Here is a 25,196-nt window from a genome sequence, read left to right as displayed (position 1 = left end):
ATCACTAACGGAATATTTTTTTATTTTTAATTAAAATAAATTTCATCAGTAATTTTTTTAAATCTTTTTTTACTTTTTTTAAATCACATACAGAATATATTTTATTTTTAATTAAAATAAATTTAATCAGTAATTTTTTTAATTTTTTTTATGTTTTTAATTTGAAAAATCATTGATAGATTATATTTTATCTTTAATTAAAATAAATTTCATTAATAATCTTTTCAAATGTAAGTACTTTTTTGGTATATTCATTTCATTTTATATATATAAGTACTTTTTTAGTTCAAAAAATGTTCATGAACTTAATCGTTCAATATATCAAAATCATTTGACTTTTATAGATTTTTTTCCATTATTTTACCACATTAACTGATTGTATAGGTCATAAGCATATGTCTAACAGGTTTTAGAAAGTCCAATGAGTTATTTAACAGGTTATGGAATATCCAAAACTTATTTGTCTCAAAAAATTGTCCAATGACTTAATCATTCCAAACACTAAAGTCCCTTGAGTTGTTTTAGACTTTTCCCTATTTAAAAAATATAGTTTCAACATCAAAATATTAACTTAAACAAGTTTCACACAAACAAAATAGGAAAAAGTGTTCATAAACGAGCTAATTGCAAGCAATTGATTCAGTATTCAAGTCAACGTCAAGAAAGAGGAAGACTTTAAACATAATCGTCCTTGGTGCTTCATGTAACACCCCAAATCTCATCCCATGGTGTTACGCCATACAATCACAAAAACTCCAAACTAGAGTAAGGGGTCGTTTACCAAACACTTACCTAGTAAGTGTTTACGGGTAAAATTTAACACTGTTATTTACTTAGCGGGTAAGATTTAGTCCACCAAAACGACATCGTATGAAACAATTTACCCAGTAAGCGCTTACCGTAGTAAGAGTCGTCGTTCTCACTTACCGGGTAAGAGTCTTGGTCTTTGTCTTGCTCTTACCGGGTAAGATTCTTGGTCCTTACAATCTTCATCCGATGAGGTAGTGTTACTTGGTAAAGGCTTACCTAAGTAAGCGTTTGGTAAACGGCCCCTAAATCTCTCAACAAAATTTTATTTATACAAATACTGGTCTTATTCTCTAATAGGTAGTCCGTTCTATACCAGAATAAGACATACATGATAGAGTATCAACATCAAAGATAAATAATCTTTCCCATCCAGTCATGTGCCATACCTTATCTAACTTCAATGTCCCTGTTACTGAGATGCATTTAACTAGTCAACTATAAAGTTCAGTGAATTCATGGTTTCTTGCACAAATAATCGCATATAAATCATGTACATAATGACACCATAAGTTGTGCTCCAAATTAAAATGGCTTTTGAAAATAATAAGTTGAGATCTCATATGTATTGTATGATATGGTTCAAATGCATTGACTTCGGGCTACCTGCAAAGCAGGTGGTCATCCTGGAATTTGTCGGTTCGCATAGCGGGTTGAATATTCAGGTTCATAAAAAAAAATGCCAATGATTTGGGCGGGAGCTACCCAACCCTACCTCTTAATCCTTGCAGCTGACACCCGTCTACATAAATCCAGTGTCCCTATAGAGAGATTATGCATACCACCACCACATTTAAAACATGTGAAATTATCCATAATAAACATGCGTTAAGAAGTAAAGTGTAAGTTATTATATGCCCATGACACATCACATATGGATACTACTGAGGAGTATGTAAACCTATAGGGTTGCATACAAAAAATATGTTTGCTTCCATTTGTAGAAACCTAGATTAAATCAAGTTGATTGTTAAAATAATTATTTTTGGAGGATAATTATGAAAATGTGTTAAAATGTAATTATGAGAATTACAATATATTATCTGTAAATATGTATAATTGTATTCAGATAATTATATAATTATTACAAATAATCATTAAACCTTATTGAGTCATGGATTAACTAAAAGACAGTCCATATAAATAAGGTGATAGACTAAATCAATTTTAACTGATTGAATCAATTAGAAAAGATAATTTTTATTTTTATACGATGTTAGTATCTTTTGTCCGATTCTAAATGTAATGTAATAGTTAGGTTATATTAACCTAGTGTAACATTAGTTTAGATTTTTTTATATGTAATCGGAAGACCGAGGGAATCGCTGATGGCGTCCCGGAGTCCATCCCATTTGGCAGAGCTAGTGGGAGTATTTGTTCGATGTCCTTAGGGTTTGACTGGTGTTTTTCATGTGGCTCACGGAAACTTCTTAGTGGGCCATATCGAATCCTATTGCTTGTTTGTGGTTGTTTAATTTTTTCATTTTAAATATTACTTATAATTATATGCTAAGACGATTTTCTCCTTTTAAAGGGGAAGGAAAAATTAATCTGAATCGCTAAAGTTTTTCAATAACTTGTAAATGTTTTACAATAAACTTGATAAATAATCAAACTCAAACCGATTAAATGAGTTTCATATAATTCATAAATACCAACTCAAGAGTTTTTTTTAAAATCAATTTAAAACGTTCTTAATTTTAAAGAGCTCGGTAAAACCCTTGTTTAATAAAATCTGTGAGTTTTTCACCACTCATTTAAAACGTTTGTCAAACACATAATTGTCCAATTTCGGGTGAACATTGGTGAAGCCGAGTTGGATAAGTGTGGTGTAATATTTGCAACAATGGTGGAAAAACTTGACTTATGACGATGATGATGAAGAACGGGTATCCATGGTGGGAGGGTACTCATTCTCCCTTAACCTCAACCTAATGAGAAAAATGTTGTACCTACCAAACAAAGATGAGGTGATGAGCTTCCTACTCAAGAGAAAATGATCCAAGACCTCCTTACTCTGGGCTACAAGGATGCACTGCCTCTTCTTAGCAGCTTCAGAAGGAAGGCATTACCTCCTATTTGGTACTCCCTTTTCTCTTGTGTCAACAAGTGCTTATTTGCCAAAACAACAAGTTTGGATCAGGCCTCAAGGAACACATTGAAGATCTTTCATGGTTTGGCATTCAACAGGCATTATTACTATGCCAAGCTCTTCATAGATGAAATCAAGGGATACATTGCCAAGCCTCCAGGATACATTCCTTTCCAAAGGTTCTTCCAAATCTGTCAGAGGGGTATGCAATTGGAGCAAAGGATTCCAAGAAGAGAAGATGAAGAGCAAGCTCCCCACTTCATCATGGAATCTCTTAGATTATCCACTAGCCCTATCATCGAATTTTCAAAACCAATTGCCTCTCCTATTGAAGCTAAAGTGCATACATTAAGCTAAAGTGTCCGGGCCAAAGCCCGACTAATCCCCGGTAAATTTGGAGGCTAAACATGGCCCCACTTAAATGTCGCCAACACTCCTCTCCTCAATTCTTGGTGGGAGATATTGAAATAGACAATGAGCCATGCCAACTTTTGCAATAACCCCACCCGTCCGCTCACCTCCTTCTCAATAAGGATGTGTTTCAATAACACTCTTGGGGTAAGCAACACATCCACCATTGAGTCCTCATTTGGAGGATGTCAATGTTGAAATAGATGAACATATGTCTCCTCCTCGTATTCCTTTTGTGCACATAGAGTCTGAGATTCCATCTCACATTAAGCCTATGGCAGCAAATCAATCTGCTATTCATTTGGACACAAGCACAAGTCTTTTTGACTTACCAAACCAAATTGTCTATTAATCTGCAACAACACCCATAGACATTTCAAGGATTGGGTGGAAATCTTGGTGGTATGAACATCAACAAAGTCCCATACATAAGTACATCTGTTGTACATGATGTGTTAGTCACATCAACATGACAACCTATACCAATAGTAGGATCACAAACATGATCATATATTGATCCTGGTTTCCTATCAACAATTGTCACACATAGAGTTTAACAACTTCAATGAGTTTTGTAAGAGTAAATTTGAAAAGATTCACTCAAAACTTAATGAATTGATAGCCATTCAACAACTCAGGAGTCTGAAGAATAGGGTGGTCTCAATGGAGTAAAATTTAGGAGAAAAGCTGGCTGGAATAGACATCTCAATTCTGCTCACTAAGGATCAATTGGTGAAAGTGAAAGATGTGGAAGAAGGAAACAGTATAACCTCAAAGACTTGTCTTCCAACTTTGTCTCAAAACAAGAGTTTCAAGTCTTCCAAAGCTACATTCTCAAAAGTTTTGAGATCCTCTGAAAGAAAATGATGGAAATGCATGCTACCACCCAAACCATAATAATCAACCATCTATCAACCCTTAAGCAGTCTCAATCTATGGATCACCCCCATACACAAGCCCATACACCTAGCCTACCCCCAAGTGATCTATCTTTTTCCATTACCAATCCAATCCCTGCCATACCCAAAGCCTTCATGCCAAATACAGAGGATTTTGCAACAATAGCTCAGTCTATTGAATTAAAGGAGGATCTGGTGGATTTAAGGTACATGACAACTCTAATTAGAAGAGATCTCCATAATCTAAGCTGTAAAGAGCAAGTTGGTTCATCAAAAAGGAGGCATGATGAACAGAATGACTCTGATGATCATGAGGGGGAAGAGGACAAAAAGTTAAAGTTGGAGGTGCCTTCTGAAATGGGCAAGGAAGTTGAGACAGAAAAGTCAGATGAAGAAATGGCACAGGGTGGTAATGGGGTTGAAATAGAAGAAAAATTAAATGAAGACATGGAGACAGAGATTATTGTAGATAACAAAACCATCCTTAGTTCTGATGGAGTGTTTAAAAACCCAAACAATGAATAAGAAGACAAGCATAAGGAAGTTTTTTAAAACTCATGTCTTGATATTATTCTTTACTCACCATTCTTTCCATCATTTCCATGTGTACATAATAATCAAGCTGAACCAAGACTTGAACAACCAAAAGAAGTAGAAACAGTGTCAGATGAAGAACTGGGGTTGGATGATGAGATTGAGATGATTAAGGTAGATGGTTTTGTTCTCAGTTCTGAGAATCACGACCACATGTTCCAAACAGACCAAGAAGAAAAGATCTTGCTAGAACATGAAATAAATGGGAGCCGGCCTGGAGAGACTCATATCATGTACTCTGAAATGATCAACAAGTTGAGGAAGAATAAAGAAGAATTGAATCAGAACTGCCAAATAGTCCAAGTAGTTGTATTTGAATTCAAGACCTTTGCAACAATGGACTACATAAACCTAATAGTGATAAGAGAAGACAACTGCCAGTACAGATTAACAAGTGCAGACTTCTTAAGGATAAAACTATGTGATCAGACTTTCTTACTTAAACTTTTTCAGAGGGCAGACATCTCATTTGGGATTTTTTTAGAAATTGGATGCAGTTACTAATTCATGGTGGGGCATCAAGTACATGTATCTTTACCGAGCTAGAATTTTAACCTTGTGTCAGGACGTATGGGCCAAAAGAAATTAGAATTCTCAATTCTCTACGACGTCTAGACGATAATTTTTTTTTTCAAGAGGACCGAACACATGCCATTGAAAGACTCTACGAGACAAAGTGGGCAGATCTTGAAATAAGAAGAACAAGGGGAATATACATAAGGAATCTAGGCCGTTATGATCTTCAAGTAGCAGTGGATCTAAAGCTAACAAGACTCAATTGTGAAGACCCACTTTCACAAACAATTGAGAATATCCTGTTGCTTGGAAGATTCACCAACGTTACACAACCAGAGTTTTACTTCAACATAACATCAAATAGATATGTTCTGAAAGTGACAAGTATTCCCTTATTCACATCAGACATCCTCAGGTACTTCTTAAAAGAATTTGAAGAAGTCTCAACACCCCCAAGTTAAGGTCAAAGAGAATTTCATAGAGGAAATCAAGGAAAAGTTAAGTCTAAGGGATTTGGTCAAAGAATACCTTAAATTGATAATAACAGAATAAAACATAAAGAAGGCATATGAACAAGATATCTTCCTACCCTAGAATACTTATCTCCCTACTTCTTAAAGAGGAAATCTAAAAGGATGAAGAAGAGAAGGAAAGCCCACTGAACCTGGATGAATGGTTCTTGGAATTCAAGTTCTGGAGCAAACTCATGGCAGATGAAGAGTTCAGGGTGATTACATACATAGACTCTTTTACAAGAAAGCCTCCCAGCTTCAAGAGGGAATATGAAGCCTTCTTGCAGAGAATTAGGAAGTTAAGAAAAGATGTCTAATAAAATCTGAAAATTATAAGACTTGTGGATGTAAAGCAAAAGACATAGAGGAGCATAATTTATCAAGTCTTCACAATTGAAAGAGAAGATAGAAGGACTATGAAATTTTTGAAGCTGACTATCCTTTCCTTCATCTACAAGACATGCTCTAAATTTACACCAAATTGGCCCCATTTAAAGATAAACTGGCCAAATTTAGAAAACGATTGATTGTCATAACTCATGGAATCCACAAAGAAACCCTTTGGGCTGGAATGGTGGACTTCCGGATTGCAATGGTTCTTAAAAGAGAAAGAGTCTTTCTGATACTCCTTGTCATTAATCTAGATGGAATGGAAGATCTCCACACATGAACAGTCATCTATAAACCTGCAGGGTACATCTGCAAGAATCTACAAGGGAAATTCTTCTTCAAAATTTATAATTTACACAAGTACAACTCTAAAACTCTTAAATAGATCAACAATTCCTTAGAAAATAGACTTTGTAAAATGCCAAGGATCTTGTCTCATGAAGACTAGCACAAAGTCAAGAAACTCATTGTATGGATGAGAAAGGAGATGGAATCACAACTGAGCTACAGGGCCATCATACAACACAAGTTTATACCTATCCTTCTTGATAGAATATTTGACATTTGAAGCAAAGAGGGAGATTGTAAAATCAAAGATTCAAGATTGATTCAAAAATGTCTAAGTGTCGAAGTCTGTAGACTTTTATTCAAAATTTTGAAAAGCCAAAATCCAGAGTTCAGGTACAAGAAAAACTTCTAAGTAATAACTCTTAAGAGTTATCTTTAGAACTCTGAAAATACAAATTTCAGAGTATTTCAGAGTTTGGCTACATAGTTCAGAATTCTACATGCACATAAGTGTTAACTCTGAAGAACAAACTTCAGAGTTCTGGAAGATAAACTTCAGACCAAGCGATCAAGACCAAGTCTTGAGTGAAAGTCTGAAGACCAAAAGTTTAGAGTTAGAATAACTCTGAACTAGCCAAACTTTGAAGATTGTCCAAAATACAAACTTGACATGTGTAATAGATTGATAAGGATTATCTTTTATACTCTATATTTATAGGAATTCTTTTTTGTGTATACATAGTGTTGGGTTCAATATTTTGTATGGTAATTGTATTCAAGCTTTGATATTTCCTTCTATAATTTCCTATAGAATAAATAGTCTAGTTTGCTTTGTAATTTCAGTTGTACGTGTCATTCCATTTGTAAGCTTTGAAGATTGAATAAAAAATCCTTTGAAGAAAGAAAACTCTCTCTATATATTTCTTGATTCTACCATAGTTGATCTTGTGATTTTGTATTGAAACTGTGAATTGATTGATTAAACTGGAACAACAATTGGTATTAGAGCTAGAAAACAACAACTAGATTACAGATTGGATGCAAATTGAATCGATTTCTTGAAGTTTTGAAATTTTTTTTGACCCTGTTCTTCGAACACAATTCTATTTTGATTTTGCGAATTCTAAATCCATATTTTGTGTGTGTTTTGATTAAAAATTGATTGGGATTTGTTCGTATTGCTACTTGAAACTATTTTGAATCATTCAATTCATCAATTGAATTCAATGCCTGATTTTGAGTTTTATGAGTTCGAAAAGTGTTTGAAGTTCTTAAGTCTATTCTTGATCTTTTAGATCAAATTGTGCATTTTGATATGTTTTAGAAAAAAACTGTAATACCAAAATCTGTTCGTATACACATTTCGAGCTTTTATGTGCATTTTTCATCCAAATTGATTGAATTTTTGGGTTTTTGGATTGAATACTTGTTTGATCTTCCTTCATCACTTGATACACATATTCATTGAACGATATAATCTCTTTCTTCGCTCATTGAATTTTTTGAAACATTGGATTGTTTTGCCCGATTTACTTGTTACATCGCTCATAGTGTTAGGCGAGCCTGTTGATACTTGTATTTTTTGAAATCTTTCAAGTGTTTGTGTATATCGTTCACTTGTTGAGTGATTTACATTTTCATCGTTCAAGTTGTATCCGATATCTTGTTGTTATCATTCAAGTTTTGAGCGATAAACTTAGAATATGTGCTGGGCGATATTGTCTTGGAAGATAAAAAGTCCAAGTGTTTGGCGATAAAGGGTTGGGCGATCTCATGTTTGACTTTGAAGCAGATCTGAATGATAATGAGTCAGACTTTCCTTTTCCTAATGAGCCAAATGATGAACCTGTACTAGTAGCAGAACCACCAGTTGTTTCTTCTTCAACTTTTCCACCATGTGCTAAAAATGTTTCATCTTTAAGAAGGTACATTTCGATGTTTGAGAAGATAGTAGCTCCAAAGTTGGACAAAACTAGAATCAGAGAACCATTTCTTAAAGATATCTACACAAACATTTTTGTTCATATGCTGAGAGACCTGGGGTATTCGAAAAGAATACAAGTACTTCTTAAGTGCTAAAATCCAACCCATTCATTTTGTAAGGACAAAACATCGAATTGTTGCGATAAGGTGGAAGCCAGAAAGTTGATAAGAGTATGGTATCCTGTCTTTTATGTTCTACGACAAGATGGTAAAGAATGGTACTTTAGTGAAGTTGATTTTCCTAATATGTACCTAGAAGACTTGGAGTTCATGTACCATGAATTTAGAAACCGTACTGTCAGATAGAAAGAAGTCGTTAGAGCTTTGGAGGCCATCAAAAAATTTCTGAAGTGTCAAAGTAAATTGTTTTCAGTGACAAATGTTCAAATGGGTTGTGAGAGCAACCAGAAGAAAGTTAATATGAAGATGTTAAATCAAGAACTAGAAGACGTTGATGGTTATCCTTTGTTCATGATTCTTGAAGAATCAGAGTACGGTGTGGTATATGAGAATTCCGAGGGAGATAAGAAGTTTCTAAGATTCCATGAGCTTGGAAAGTACAGTGATGGAACTATCAAGCTCATCAGAAAATAGTTGAAATCAAAGAAGGTACAGGATGACAAAGCTTCAGGGCCTGATAAGCTGAATTTGAGAGAAAGTTTCTTATTACTTAAAGCTTTGGAGTTATTTGACGAGAAGATAGAATATCAGAATGCTATCAAAAGATTGAAAATTCACCTTAGATTCCGAAGATCAAGTTTTCTATATCCAGAGCTTGAATCCAAAGGGGGAGAATGTTGGGTTCAATATTTTGTATTGTAATTGTATTTCAGCTTTGTTATTTCCTTGTAATAACCTTTAGTATAAATAGTCTAGTTTGCTTTGTAATTTCAGTTGTACGTATCATTCCATTTGTAAGCTTTGAAGATTGAATAAAAAATCCTTTGAAGAAAGAAACTCTCTCTCTACATTTCTTGATTCTGCCATAGTTGATCTTGTGATTTTGTATTGAAACCGTGAATTGATTGATTAAACTGGAACAAAACATAGATGGCTTGTTAGTCTATGAAATTAAAATTTTCGTATCAATAAACAGCCAACTGTTGTAATTCGTTGCAATTCTTTCCTTGAATAAATAAATTCATTGTTTCTCATAGTTTGTTCTTAGTTGATCTTGTTTATTCTTTATTCTTTGATACCTTGATACATTGTGCGGGGACTTTCATGGTATTTGATTTCGATGTGCTTGGTCTTCGAATAAAGAACAAGATTGTTAGCTAATGCTATAACAGTAGTGCTATCACAATATATGTGAATCTTTGATAATCGCATATCATAATCACTAAGTTGATTTCTCATCCATAAGACTTGAGCACAACAACTACCAACAACGACATATTTAACTTTGACTATTGATGTGGACACTGAGTTTTGCTTTTTATTTGTCCAACTTACCAACTTACCAACAACCTCCAGTGGTGCTCTTCTTGTCTAGCTTACAACCTGTAAAATCACTATTTGAATACACCAACTTACCAACAACCTCCAGTGGTGCCCTTCTTGTCTAGCTTACAACCTGTAAAATCACTATTTGAATACCATGTTATATTGAACCCAGAGTCTTTGGGATACCAAATACGCATATTGGGTGTACCCTGAGATATCTGAATATGCGCTTTATAGTGATCAAATGAGATTCATTAGGTTTATATTGATAACTTGCACAAAGACAAGTATCATACATGATATAAGTCGACTAACTGTGAGATACAACGAATATTTCAACTTCAAACCCTAAACCAAATCTCTAAAATCAAAAAATAAAAACACCAAAGAAATTTATACAAACATTCGGATCCAGATTTCAACTTCAAACCCTAAATAGGTATGGATTTCGACTTCAAAATCTTAAACAAATCTAGACTTCGATTAGTGATTTCATCTATGTTGACAAACTTGGATTTGGGGTTCAAGTTCATCAATGTTTGAGAAAGAAAAGTTGAGAAGACACCGTAGTCTTCAAACCCATATGAAAGAAGGGCATTCACAGAGTTTCACGCCACCATCATCTTCAAACCCAGGGATGATTCTTGCGGTGGTAAGGTTCATCACTTTCGATTGATACGGAGGACATAAGCGTTTCAATAGATCTGGAACGGTTTTTACCTGATAAACGATGTTGGAAGAAGGAAAGTTCGTCATAAAAGGAGAGGTTTTCCAAAAGGGATGGAGGTTATTACGCCGGTTGATAAAGGTTCACAAGGTACAGTTGAAACTTGATTTGTCGGAGAAACAATTTTGTTGCTTCGAAGAAGTGTTATTAACATTGGTAGGTCAGTAATGGATTATGAAGATGAACATGGTTAGGTGGCGATAGGAATAGGGTAGGTTTTTAGTTTTGATTTATTTATTTATTTTTTTTAATTTTAAAACACTTGTACATCAAGCTTTAAATACTTGTACCTTCAAAAACTTATAAACAAAAGACCTAAAATGACCGATTTGCCCCTCATATGAGGGGCACATGGCATGCTAACGACAACAATTTGGATGGCGTCCATGGGAGAGGCAAGGTTGGCAAAAAAAACTCGATATTTGGACCAAAAATGTACTTCATGTTTCAGAGGGACCAAAACCAAAAAAAGAGTTATTCACAAGGGACCAAATTTGCAATTCACTCTTTGTTTTAACATAAACTAAGAAAATTGGATAAAAAGACTAAAATACCCTTCTAGTTAACCTACTTAACAGGAAAAAAAATCTTAACAAAGTTAAAGTAAGGGAAAGAATACGTTTTAAAATGCATACAAGATAAATCAAATTCATAATTATTTCAATTTAGGGACCTAAAATGTTATTTTGTGTAAACCACATGGACCATAAATGAATTTTTTTTAGTCATACTTAAAAACAGTATTCAAAGGAGTTTGAGATCAAGTGATCGTTGCCTGAGCGAAGATATAAAAAGCTTATTCGGTTGACAAAATCTCGATCCAGGGTATGGAGCAGTTGAATTCCATCGTCTGATTTCATTCTTCTATAATAACACTAATTGAAAGTAGCCAAGAATATTCATAAGAAAGAAGGCAGAATCATCAACATCATCGTTTTCTGTGTCCGGAAATCCTTCAAAGATGTCCTCCGTCCGCTTTCTTGTAGCACTCTGTATCATCTCCTCGCTTGTTCCGTCGATCTTTTCGCACGAGTTTAAGATAGATGGGAAGGTTTTGGAGCTTGATGAATCCAACTTCGATGCCGCAATTTCTTCCTTCGATTTCATCTTCGTCGATTTCTATGCCCCATGGTGTGGCCACTGCAAACGTCTATCTCCAGAGGTAGGTTTATTTCTGCTTGTCCATATCCGTGTTCAGATTTTTAGGGTGCTTGCTTTGATTTTCTTTCACTTTAGGAGATCCAATTTGGTAGTAAATTACTGATTATAGGGTTATGAAGTTTAGCCTAGCGGTTTCACCAGGTCACCTTACTCCTCCTCAGTAAGCAAGAGGTCCCGGGTTTGAAAGGTGCTATCAATTCATGTTGTGGGCCACCCCATCTTGGCTAAAAGGTTGGAAATTTATAGGTTTCATGCGGAGGAGGCATCTTGCATGAAACGTGAATGAGGCGCTTTGAATGGCCCCTGTGTATGAGTGGGTTACGATGTCATTAATAGGGAAAACTCTAAATAGTAATATCTGATTTGGAGTTTGAAGAGATGCTACCTGTCATCATACAACTTACAAAGATTAAATATATTCCCATTAGAGGTGAAGTAACCTTTCAAAAAGATGAAAGTAGTGACTGCTTTAGGATGGTATTTATGTTCATTGGTTGAAATGCCTCTATGTGGCAATAGCAACTAGCAGGTTTAGTAGGCTAAAAACAATATGCTCCGTGAATTCCAGTTTTAAGAACAAGGAAACATTCAATTTTTTTCTTCTTTCTATAGGAGCATGAGGCTTATGTGCCGCTCATGGAAGTTGTGGGTATGGGTTATTGATCATAGATGAAGGACAAGGTGTGCTGTGATTGTTTTAAGTTTTAGACTTATGCATGCCTATATGATCTAGGGAGAAATACAATGCACATAAAGGAATCCACATGTCATGTCATTGACATAGAGAAGGTATTGTTAGTGGTATCAGTGGCTAGTAGATGTTCCATTGGGATAATATGTATTATAGTAAAGAGCAAGGAGAATTAATTGTTCAATTGCACAGCTGTTTGGAACATTTTCACTTACCTTCTAGGTTGGTTGAATTGCTTTTTTAACATCAATTTCTCCTTGCTAGTAAAACTGGTTAAGTAGAGTGGGCAACTCTGAGTTTGCTTGTGGTACTATAAGAATAAATGTTAGGTTATGGCAGCATGTAAAACCAATTGTTGCTCCTTCAGTTTCTGATAAACTTATCCTTTAATTCCTTTGATGCTCCATTGTGTATGCAAATAGAATATTAAACAGTTAGCCTTAAGGAATATGCAAGTATCCTTATTTCAACTTGCTAATATTTGGAACTTTTGTTTTATTTATATTCTTATGTTTACCCAAACTTCCATGCACTATGTCGTAAAGATCATGGAAGCATTGTTGGCTTCAGAAAGTATATTTATGGAAAACATGTTTCATTGAGCAATGCACAAATATATGGAGTAGAAGACACATGAGCAGGTTGAAGAATATAAGCTTAAAGAAAGCTTAAACAATCATACTAAAGCATAAATGCAAAATGTACCACATCTTACTCTCCCGCATATTAGAACAAATATGTCAAATATGCCCAACTTACTGGATCGATATGGGTCCTACAGAGTGGCTATCTCAACGTGTTTGCAACCTAGCACTTGAAATGCACCTAAATTGGCTCAATAGAAGGTTGACAAGAAACATCTACCACATATTGTGGAAAATATGTTAATCTACCTCAATATGTCCAGTGCAATTGTGATCTATTCTTAATCATGCATTTAGCTACGACATTGGCACAATGAATTTCCATGGAATCAGTCATAGAATTACCAACTTCTTCCCTTGACATGTACCCATATTAGCCATCAAGGACATGGCATCTTTTTAGAATCAACACTAGATAGAACCTTGTGCCCTTTGAAGATCCAAGATTACTAACGACAAACGAGAGAATGGATTAGTAACACAACGCCATGTACAAATGCAATGAGAGTGGTACTCATTTATCTTTCTTGAAATAACTTCCAAACCCCATAAAGAATAAATTTAATAATTCCTTCTGTACCTTTGATCCCGATTATATTGCTAACTTGCTATATCATTTTTCATATAACTTCTTGTAATGCCCAATCCCAATGGATGCCATTTACGTTCTTTTGATACTACTAAGTCTTGTATGTGAACTAAATTTAACTTTATTCCTTTTACATCTTACTATTACATCAGGGTTGAAACATCGGCGGAAACGTTACTCAGAGCTTATAATACAACAAAATTTGCTATTAATTAGCTAAGCAGTTAATTCGGTCGGTAGCGGAAATAGCGATTCGGACCTTTATTTGAAATAGCGGTTATAGCGATGAAATAGCAGTAAAATCAAATATGGTCATAACATAAATACGATAATTATATATATCTCACGTCAAACACTTAAAATATTGTATGCCTAATACATATCAAGTCAAACAATTCAAACCACACAAGCAACATAGTCTAATACATATCAAGTCAAATAGTTCAAACCACACAAGCAACATAGTAATAGAGTTTATAAAGCTCATAAACAACTAAACGAGCTAATTGCAATCCACAGGCTCGACATCTGAATCCACATCAGTTAGTATATCCACTCTTTCAAAAATCGAACAACAGTTGAGCAAAAATTGAACAGCAGTGAGAGTAGTTGGAATAGATTGTAGTTGGAATCAAACAACAATAATCGAAAGTAGTTGGAATTGGTAACTGTCAGCCGGAGAGTTGAGACTCTGAGAGTCGATCAATTTAGAGTTGAGAGTCGATCAATTTAGAGTTGAGAGAGAGAGAGCGCCGAGAGTTGAGAAATCGATGACCTAATTCAATTTTTTCTTTTTTGTTTAATTGTTTGATTAATTTGTTTCTTTTTCTCTGCAGGCTTCATCTTAAATAGCCCACACCAAAAGCCAAGTTATTGTTTTTAGTCCAAAAAAAAAATAAGTCCAAAAAAGTCTCCAACGAGATAGTGTTATAGTGGAATGTTATTTGGAAGCAAAATGGCGGTAAATAGCAGTAATAGCGGCCACTATTTAGACCGCAAAACCTGGACTGCTATTTGATTGAGGTTCGCTATTTGATATACCGCCGCTATAGCATGCAATTGACTGCCCAATTGATCAGAATAGTAACTACTTCATGCTATCCCTCTTTACTCCTTCCCTGAGATACGTACATGGAATACATAAATTTTAAACTTTAGCGATTACGATTTCATGAATAAACAATTTTCGTAGACTTACTGATTTGTGAACATAGTTGTTAAAAGCGCGTCCGAGGAGCGCCTAGGCTCTGAGGCTGAAGGTCTTGGACTTTTTGAAGTTGAGACTAGGTGTAATCACGATGCTCACCATGGGCCTGCACCTTGGCTGAGGTGCCTTGTAGGCCTAGGCGCGCCTCATAAAGAGTTACTAAATACCAAGTCAAACCCTAATATTAAATGACTTTTCTCATCTTCTTATCTCTTATACTTCTTAAAGAAAGAGATTAAATAGATGACATAAATCAAACCCTAATATTAAATACCCAATTCTTATAACTTCAACCCTCTTTCTCTATAAATACCCAGACCTTAAAACTTCTCCCTTATGGCTCACGCCGTAAACCCTTCTTCCTTCTGCCTCTATCGAAGTATTGCTGGTTGCTGCACTGGAGTACTTACTACATATTTGAGTTGTATATAACTGTGTATGTGTGTGTATATATATTTACACTTGTTTTATAAGATGCGCTTCATATCCTGAGGCCAGCGTCTCGTGCCAAGGCCCCAGTACCCCTTCGCGCCTAAGTGCGCCTTGAGCCTTTAACAACTTTGTTTGTGAATAATAATTCAATAAAACTCTTCATCATGCATAAAATACCCTTTTTGAGATCTCACATGCGACATGAAAGTATGCCATACTTGCCTTGAGTTTGCTAACCTCGGGTTCGTAAAGATCACCCCAAAAGGTCTGTTTGCGAGATGTCCCTACATTCTATATCTGTTTGCGAGATGTCCCTACATTCTATATCTCGTACGTTGGATATTTATGGTCATACATAACATGCATAAAACTTCCATGCCTTATGTGTAAAACACATACTAACATAATAAAATGCCATAATGCATATATCTTGGCAATATAACCGTATCCTCAATTCATGTAAAGCAAACATGCCAAAACATCTTATTAAATTCTTCATAACGTATAAAATACATTTATATAGCACTAGAAGGTTACTCGTGCAATGCAGCGAGATACATCTTGTTTTTAATATTTCATTTTATTCTCTATCTCAGTCGATGTTATAGTATGGTCTTATGTGATTTTGAAAAAGCGATGATGTTTTTATTTTTGAATAAAATATAAATTTGAAAATATCATAAAAATTTGACAAAAATATATCGATATTAGTATCAAATTAACTATTTAAAATTCCTATTTTTTGTGTGATTTTTTAATTCAAACTTTTTTATTATAATTTAATTTAGGTTCAATAATGAAGTAATTTATATTTGGTTTAATAATATAATTTTTTATAATATTAATAATAATTTATTTTGTTAGAACTCGATAATTATCGTAATTATATTTTAGATTTTTTATATTTTAAAATGAGATGTTTATCCTTTATTTGATTATGTTTATCCGCAGTTAGTTAAACGAATTCAAATATGGAGCTTTAATAAGTTGTACTTATGCATAATTTACTTGTAATCTTGAATTTTAAGTAATATGCATCAATATACATTACTTCATGCATAAAAAATGGTTTTTAAGAGTTTTTGTCAAATGCTTTATAATATAGTATAGATATATCTATCTTTGTAAATCTCATAACGTACTCACTTTGCTTTACGCTTTGCTTTTCTTCTAATTCGATTTGGCACTTCGAACATTGTATATTCTAACATTTGAGAATGTTTTCTTACTTTGGGATGGAAATAATGGTTTCAGTTCAACCACTATTTATAGGTGATTACGATGTATTAACTACTTGTTCTTCTTGCTCGCATGTTTGTACCCTCATGAGAGTTTTAACACCTCATGCTTAAGATAATAATCTTGACAAATCATGCTTTTCGCTTTTGTTTGTCATGCTTCTAGCTCTTGTTTGTCATCATGAATTTTGCGAACACGTACTTCTAGCCTTGACAACTCATAACTAGTTTTTTTGTCATGCTTACTAGACTTGCTTTGTCAAGTCTATAGGTTTGATTTCTCATGCTTTGTCTTGTAAGCTACTTGTCATAAAGGATAGATGATTTTTAGTTGCTAATGTTGGCCAGCTGCTGGTGCCTTTTAGTGCACTTAGTTTCAGAATCATACTTGTATTTAAGACTTAAAACACGAAATCTAACATATATAGAAACTAAGGTGTTATGCTTCTGAATATATATTTCTCTTTTTTGGGCACCTTCTCTTGATATAAAATCAAAGAATCTTAGAATTGTGGAACAAATAAGTGTATCACATGCTTACCCCAACTCCCGAAGCCTCTGAAAGAAGTTTTTGTTTTAGGATAGTATTGAACCGCAGGTATGAACACACCATCATTGCTGCTCTCTCTTTCAAATGCTATCTTAATACGTTGAGATCATGCAAGCAGAGTTTGAGCATATTTAACAGATTTGGGACTTACCAAGATGGCTAACTGCTTATGTGAATCCCTTAAACCAAGCTCTTGAAGAGTGCTTAAAAGTCCATATAAGGATCTTGGGGGATGTCAAACTTCATATCCTTCTCTTGAACTACAAAACAAAGTATATGATCCATATATTCCTCGTTAGTAAGGCTGTTGTGAAAGATATTCTTGGTTTCCAGCTATGAAGTAATCATAGATACATAGCTACATGGGCAGTGAAATTACTAGCCTGTTGCTTAATAATCAATATCATAGCTGCAAATAAAACTTGGCAACTAATCAGTCCTTTACTGGTGGATAGAACGTGAGATTGCAATTTGACTTGAGCGCTTCCTTGGTGGAAGGCATGACAAAACATACATTCCTTTCAAAGTACAATCTTTTTGCCATTATGAATGCTCATATGCCTCGCAAATAATCTTGAGCGCTTCCTTGGGGAGGTAGAAGCCCAATCTTTTGAGGATGGAATTGTAGGGGCCATATGGTTTTGGAGATGGTGATAGGTGGAAGTACCATGATCCTTATGCATAATGATAGGATTACTTTGTGACATGAGGTTATGGAGGGTAGTGTGGTTCAAGTGGGAGAAACGGGTAAGATGGGAACTTACTGGTTCACGCGAGTGGGAAAACACGATTTATTTGGGGATTAAGGAAAGGTTAATTCTAGAGTCATCACCTACAATTGAAGCTGCTAGTAGATGATGTTGGTTTCTCAAAGATTCTTTGGAGATCATCCACATTAGGTGCTTGAGAAGATAGAATCCATTGGAGTAAAGAACAAAATAATACAGACCTCTTGAACCTAACATGTGGAAAGTATCACTTGAATTGAAGCGAAAATAGCCTTTTGGGAATATGAATACCCAACAAGCACACATTTGAGAAATGTGGGGTCTAGCTTTTGCTGATCTACCCTCATAATGAACAAAGCAAACACACAAACATTGTCGGCATGATGGGAAACAATGGAGCAAGTGAATATAAAATTGTTACAGGAAATGGCATAAGTACATAAGTAGGCATCCTATGAATCAAAAAAATTGGGAATGAGAACTTCATTTGAACATAATTCATGGGGACATCACAGTAATTAAGAAGAGGTTCTTTATCAAGAAAAAAAGGAATCAAAGGGGGGCGAACTACCTCTACTCTCTTGTTCAACTACACCATTCAGTTGAGGGGCATATGCACCAAAAGCTTCATGAATAATCCCATGGGAAACCAGATGGTTTTGAAGGTCCACATAAATATCTTTTGTCTTGTTACTCCGCTAAGGGTTTCTGAAAGAGGCTTTAATTAATTTGACCATAGACATATTTTCTAGAACGTAATCTTTGTAATTTTAACCATTAAAAATACAAGGTGTGACAAGAACCATCATTACTGGAAATTAAAGCATTTTAAGCCAAGAGGAGAATAGGTTCAAGGCTCTAGGCCACATTAGATTGAAAACTTTATCATGAAAGCTTGCTTCAATCGTGTGTAGGACACCAACCAGTTATTCATGCTTGATTGTTTCTTAATCTGTCTATGGCATACTGAACCTTTCCTAGACCTACCTAAGGTTCTAAACATTTTTAAGCATGATATTGTGTATCTAAACATACATGTTATACCCTAACAATATGGTCTAAACACACAAAAGATGAAGCTAGAATGTAATTGAAAATGATGTTATTGAATTACGTAAGTCAAGCTTATTGAAAATATAATGCTTTTTTGAAGAAATTTGAGATTATACTGTACACTGCTACTGTTGCTGCTAGGTACCTAAATTTCTTATCCTTTTAACCAGTTACCATGTATATATTACCCTTCGATCCTTAAAAATCACCCATTCTCTAAACTTTAATTTATCAAATGAAATATGCTGCTGTTGTGGCATTATTTATTGGTAAATTGGGATGGCTACCTGTACTCATGTAGCGTGGAAGTGCAACTGTATAAAAACCATTTATTTTCCTTTTGTTGTGTCAATGTAGCATTAAAGTCCACCTTGATGACTTCTAATTGTTGTCATGTATACCATCTGATGAAAGCTGACAAGCTATTGTTGTTTCATTTCAGTTAGATAAAGCTGCTCCTATGCTTTCCGGATTGACGAAGCCCATTGTGATTGCAAAAGTAAATGCCGACAAGTATTCCCGTCTTGCTTCAAAATATAAAATCGAGTATGTTCCATGCCTTCTATGATTTCCAACTGATTTTAAAACAACAAAAACTCGAAACGTGTAGGAGTTGATTTTTCACTAATCTGGATTGAAACCTTAACCCACTTCAAAGTTCTACATTACGAGTTCCAAAATTAATCGGAGATATTTTTCTCTAACACATGCATCTGCTGCTGTGATACAGTGGGTTTCCTACCTTAAAGATTTTTATGCATGGAGTTCCCACTGAATATAATGGGCCAAGAAAATCAGACTTACTAGTTCGATATCTCAGGAAGTTTGTTGCTCCTGATGTTACTGTTCTTGAATCTGATTCTGGTATTACTGAGTTTGTTGAAGCAGCTGGGACGGCTTTTCCAATATTTATAGGCTTTGGTTTGGATGAGTCAGCAATATCAAATTTGGCAATTAAATTCAAGAAAAATGCATGGTTTTCGGTGGCAAAAGATTTCTCAGAAAAAACCATGGCTTTGTATGAGTTTGATAAGGTGCCTGCTTTGCTAGCCCTTCATCCAAACTTCAACGAACAGAACATTTTTTATGGTCCAGTTGAAGGTTAGTTGAATTTCAAATTACATTAATCTCTGCACCTTATGCACTTTGTGCCATGTATGCAATTGGGAGTCCTAGGGAGGAAGTTTCTACTTTCTAGACAGCAATAAAGAATTGTTCGAGGTGAAGCATGCATTACTTGTAAACTAATTCTTTAGATTAAAATAAGATGCTTAGAAAAATATGCTGATTTAATTTGGAGAGAGAGGGAGGAGGAAGGCAACAAGAGGGTAAAAATCATTTCCAAGAAGTCCAAAGCCAGGATGCTCATCTTTTGTACTATGAAACACATTGTCAATGAAATATAACTTAAGAGATTGTCATCTCCATTTCTTTCCTTTCTAGTGGCAAATATTAAGATGAGTAGCTGCTCTTTGCTGTTACCGACTTACCGCTATCATTCCTGAAAATTATGGGGGGGGGGGGGGGGGAATTTGAGTTCTTCATTATTGTTTCTGGCTGTCTATGCAATAGCCCCTCCTTGCTCTCTCTCTCTCTCTCCCCGTCTTTTTTTGCTTTTCCAGTACATTCATATTACTCCATCCACTAACCTGTTAAATATGCTGATCAATTCAAGTTCTTTCTAGGCACGGATTTCTTGTTTCAGTTTTCAATAAGAAACAGTTCTGAGAAAAAGTTTCAAGCAGAGCTTATAATGAATATTTTCTTAATAAAAATCTTAATTGAAACAAATGGTATTACAGGGTCCAACCAATAGGCCAATAATTTACTGTGTATGATGTTGCTGCATGTAACTGATGTATTATCGATGATTTGATGAACACACAATCGAATCAATATGGAATTAGAACAGAAATTGAACGGTTACAAAAGATTTATGGGCACTTCGAGACTGTCGGATGTCTCCCAAGGCTCTTGCCCGAAACACATATAAACTGATCGATACAACCCTATTGACCTAGCCTCCCTTATTTATACTACCCCACTAATACTTCTCTTGCATCAACTACTTGTACTAGTGCAATTAGGCACTTGTACCTGGCCTACCGTATTTGACCATTTGATCCCACTACCTAGGGTATAACAATACCTGCCCCCCAAACTCAACCTTGTGCTGAAGGTGGAAAAACTAGAAATACCGGTTCAAAAGCCTTTCATCAACTACTGCTGCCGGTGGTGGTAGTGGCGGTGGCGGCGGCGGTTTCCTATGAGCATCGTGTAACCAACCTCTTCTAAACGCTAACGATGTAAAAGAGTGTAACGGCGAAACATTGAGCTCATTTAAATTCGAAATAAGCTTGGTCCAACCTGGAATCATCGTCTCGCTATGATTGCTATAGTTGTTCGTATTATTCACATGCCATTGTAGCTTCTATACTGTTGTTCTGGAAATGAAATTGTTAGTTGCACTATTGACAATAAACACTCCTTTCCCATGAATTGTTCCTACTAGCTTCATTGGTTTCGGGTTAGTCACACCTCATCGAATGATTCCCACTTTTTGAAAAACTTCTCTGAATTTCACCAGTCCCATCTCTTCTTCACTGACCTCGCTTTTCTTCCACTTATGATCCAGGTACCCCTCACCACGACAAAAATCTATACCTTCTGTAATGGTGGTAGGGACACCCGTCTTCCACATAGTCACCCCTGTATACCTGGTTTCTGTAGCTCCACCCCACATTTTGTTATTCCACACCAATTGATTTTTATTCTTGCTTAATACTTTTTCTCTTCAACTAACTGAAGCATGAATCGTGCTGTCCAGGTCATTAACAACTTGAGTATGACAATCTTTCTTTAACTGCTCCGGCTGCTGTTGGTATCACACACCTGTTGATATTTGTTCTCGGACCCTTTCTGTTTAAAATTGACAAATTGCTCACAAAAACGACCACCTACCCACGTCTTAAATTGACGAGATAACATCGCCTTGAGGTCGTTCCATCTCGTAAAGAGTCGGTATTGATTCTCCCATTGAAACCAATGTAACACATCGGCCACGAAACTAGTTACGGCCATTTCAATCTTCTCATCTTCGATTAATCGATTCAATGCAAAATTATGTTCTGCCCTAAAGATCCATCCATCAGAATCCTTCCCACCGAAAATTGGAATTTCCAACTCCCTATCTTTAATTGACAAGAGACGATTTACCTCATGTCGACCCTATCTGCCACCTCTATGCCACCTTGTTCCCCTAATTTATCTTCAGACAACCGTAGTCCATCCTCTTCTGTTCTCATTAGTGTGGTCTGTTTCCTTGACGATTTCACCTGAAGCTCGATTAACCGCTCCAATTGCTTCATAGCAGTGCGCATATCCTCCTTCAACGAGCCAACTACAACCTTCACATGTCCCAACCTATTTTCCATTTCACCCACCCGCATTGAAACATTTCTGGCGATTGTATCTCTGTATTCTTGTTCAGAAGTCTTGTTTTTTTATTGGTATCAATCAAAAAGTGTGTCCAGCGATCACAACATTATCCACCAATACTAGACAAAGGATTTTGGTCCAGCAATTGCAACTGGGAAGTTTATTCAACAATTCAGGCAAGTTGTGTCAAAAACATAACCGTGAGATCTCTAGCAAGGAATGGATTACAGTAGCAGTTCTAAACAGTAGATTGCCAGACATATTGAATTGGTCTTTTCTCAAAATTGATTACACCGCTAGATCAGACCAATTGAAGACGCTATCCAGGCTTCTAGAATCCACCGAACAGATTGTAATTGCATTCATGAAGATACTCCCTTATACGCACCAAAATCAGCAGGAAGAAAAAAGTGTTATGTCAGTTGAGAAATTGGGATCGAAATTCGAAAGATGCTCTGATACCTATTGATGTACTCTCGATGATTTGATGAACACACAATTGAATCAATATGGAATCAGAACAGAAATTGAATGGTTATAAAACCCTAATGACCTAACCTCCCTTATTTATACTACCCAACTAATTGTACCTAGCCTACCATATTTGACTATTTGATCCCACTACCTAGGGTATAACAGGAACCAAGAAAATGCTCTTTGAAGGCTGTAATAATTCTTACACCGGGCACATAATCAAATATTGTGGTGGTTTTTGATACCTTTCAATTTAGAAATGGTTGCATTGCTTTGACATTCCTTTTTTTCTCCTATGAACACACAGAGAAGTTTTTGGAAGAGTTTATTCAACAGAGTCTTTTGCCATTGACCCTACCAATCAGTCCAGAAGGTCTAAAGCTGTTGAAAGACGATGATAGAAAAATCGTGCTGACCATTGTGGAGGATGAGACACACTTTGAATCAAAGGCATTGATCAAGTTATTGAGGGCAGCTGCATCTGCAAACCGTGATCTTGTATTTGGTTATGTAGGTTTTAACCAGTGGCAAGATTTTGCTGAGGCTTTTGAAGTTGATAGGAAAACTCCATTGCCGAAGATGGTTGTTTGGGATGGGAATGAAGTATTTTTCTCGGTAAGCTGTGAACACTTTTATTGCTAATTATAATTTATTTGTTTAATCTCTCTAGTATTGTCTCCTTTTATGTGCACGGAATTACATTCCTTAAAGCTAAATCATGCATCTTATTAAATTCGATATAGTGATATTATGGCTCTATGCTAGTATAAATATTGACAAGGCAAAACATTATTGAAAGATGAGAACGTTGACCTATTTATTTATGTGAGCCACTCCCTCAATCAGGAGACCCTCTCTCTGAACCTTTAGTGTGGCCATGCTGGAAAAAAATACCCATCGGGGACTAATATAGTGTTGTATATAGTGGGTCTAACTTTCTATATCTTCATGTATGCCCTCCCCCCCCCCCCCCCNTATATATATCTATACTATATTATAAAGCATTTGACAAAAACTCTTAAAAATAATTTTTTATGCATGAAGTACTATTTATTGATGCATATTATTTAAAATTCAAGATTACAAGTAAATTGTATGTAAATACAAATTATTAAAGCTTCATGTTTGAATTCGTGTAACTAACTGCAGACAAAACATAATCAAATAGAGGATACACATCTCATTTTAAATATAAAAAAATCTAAAATATAATTAGGATAATTATTGAGTTTAAACAAAATACTTGATTATTATCTTTATAAAAAATTATATTGTTAAACCAAAGAAAAATAAATTAAAGAAATACACAAAAAAGGAGAGATTTTAAATGGTTAGTTTCGTACTAATATCAATATTCTTTTTTCAATTTTTTGTGATATCTTCATATTTATATTTTAGTCAAAAATAAAAACATTATTGCTTTCTCAAAACCACATAAAACCGTATTATAACATCAACTGAGACAAAAAAACTAAACATTAAAATCGAGATGTATCTTGCTACATTGTGCGAGTACCCTTCTAGTATATATATAACAGAAATATGGTGAGAGGTTCATTGATTTTCTCTTATAATAAAGAGGTGAGAACTAGACATGCAACCCCCACTCCCACCAAAAACACCTACCTGTTACTGTATCACCTGGGCATCAAATTGATGTGTTATGGTGCCTAAGGACCTCTTGCTGCCCCCATACACATGGTGAACACAAATATACATCTGCATCTGATTTGTAGGTTGCAAACAGTGTCTCAATTCCTTTTTTTTTCTTTTTTTCTGTTTTGCATTCACATGGTCCTTATTGATTACAACGAACGACTGTGCTAACAGGATGTGTTGATCCTCACTAGGTCTGGATGCTATCCTACAGGGGATGTATCTATGGTACATCCTCTGACCTAGTCACTCCTTAGGTATTTTGAAATCCAATCAGTAGTGGAGCTATCTCCTTCCAGAGGAACATTCTTTTCCAGCCAATTCTTTCTTAAAGGGAACTCACATTCCCTGTGTTTCAGCTTTCCCTGAATAGAAGCCTCGAGTTGACTTTGTTATTGATGATATATAGCATGTTATTCTGTATGATCTTCCTTTTAGTACCTTTGGACGGTTGACCTTTTCAATGTTCTTCCCTAATTCCTTTTTTCTTTTGTTTGCCTCATAATTAATTCCCCACATGCTGGCCGACTTTTATGCGGAGGTTTGCTTGAGGTTGAAATATATTTAGTCTGGAGATCTCTATGTGATGCCAAATAGTTAGTGCATTAGGAGTCATTATTAGACCCTTATGGCTGGTTTTTGCACTGGCGGACCTGAGCTTTAAACACTT

The 25,196-nt window shown here is 35.3% G+C and overlaps 1 protein-coding gene across 1 annotated transcript in view; it reads left to right on the top strand.

The window, feature by feature from the left end:
- Window positions 1–11,427: 11,427 nt before the first annotated feature.
- LOC112511077 (protein disulfide-isomerase 5-2) overlaps window positions 11,428–25,196 on the top strand; it is a 16,951-nt gene continuing 3,182 nt past the window's right edge. Inside the window, exons 1-4 of the mRNA XM_025116481.1 lie at window positions 11,428–11,827; window positions 19,401–19,504; window positions 19,689–20,059; window positions 23,178–23,485. Coding sequence (XP_024972249.1) covers window positions 11,627–11,827; window positions 19,401–19,504; window positions 19,689–20,059; window positions 23,178–23,485 — 984 coding nt within the window. The 5' untranslated portion in view covers window positions 11,428–11,626. The remainder of the gene's footprint in view (window positions 11,828–19,400; window positions 19,505–19,688; window positions 20,060–23,177; window positions 23,486–25,196) is intronic.

Source organism: Cynara cardunculus (genome assembly GCF_001531365.2).
Source record: "Cynara cardunculus var. scolymus isolate 2C chromosome LG 4, CcrdV1, whole genome shotgun sequence".
Lineage (NCBI taxonomy): Eukaryota > Viridiplantae > Streptophyta > Magnoliopsida > Asterales > Asteraceae > Cynara > Cynara cardunculus.
This window is presented reverse-complemented; position numbering and strand designations above follow the sequence as displayed.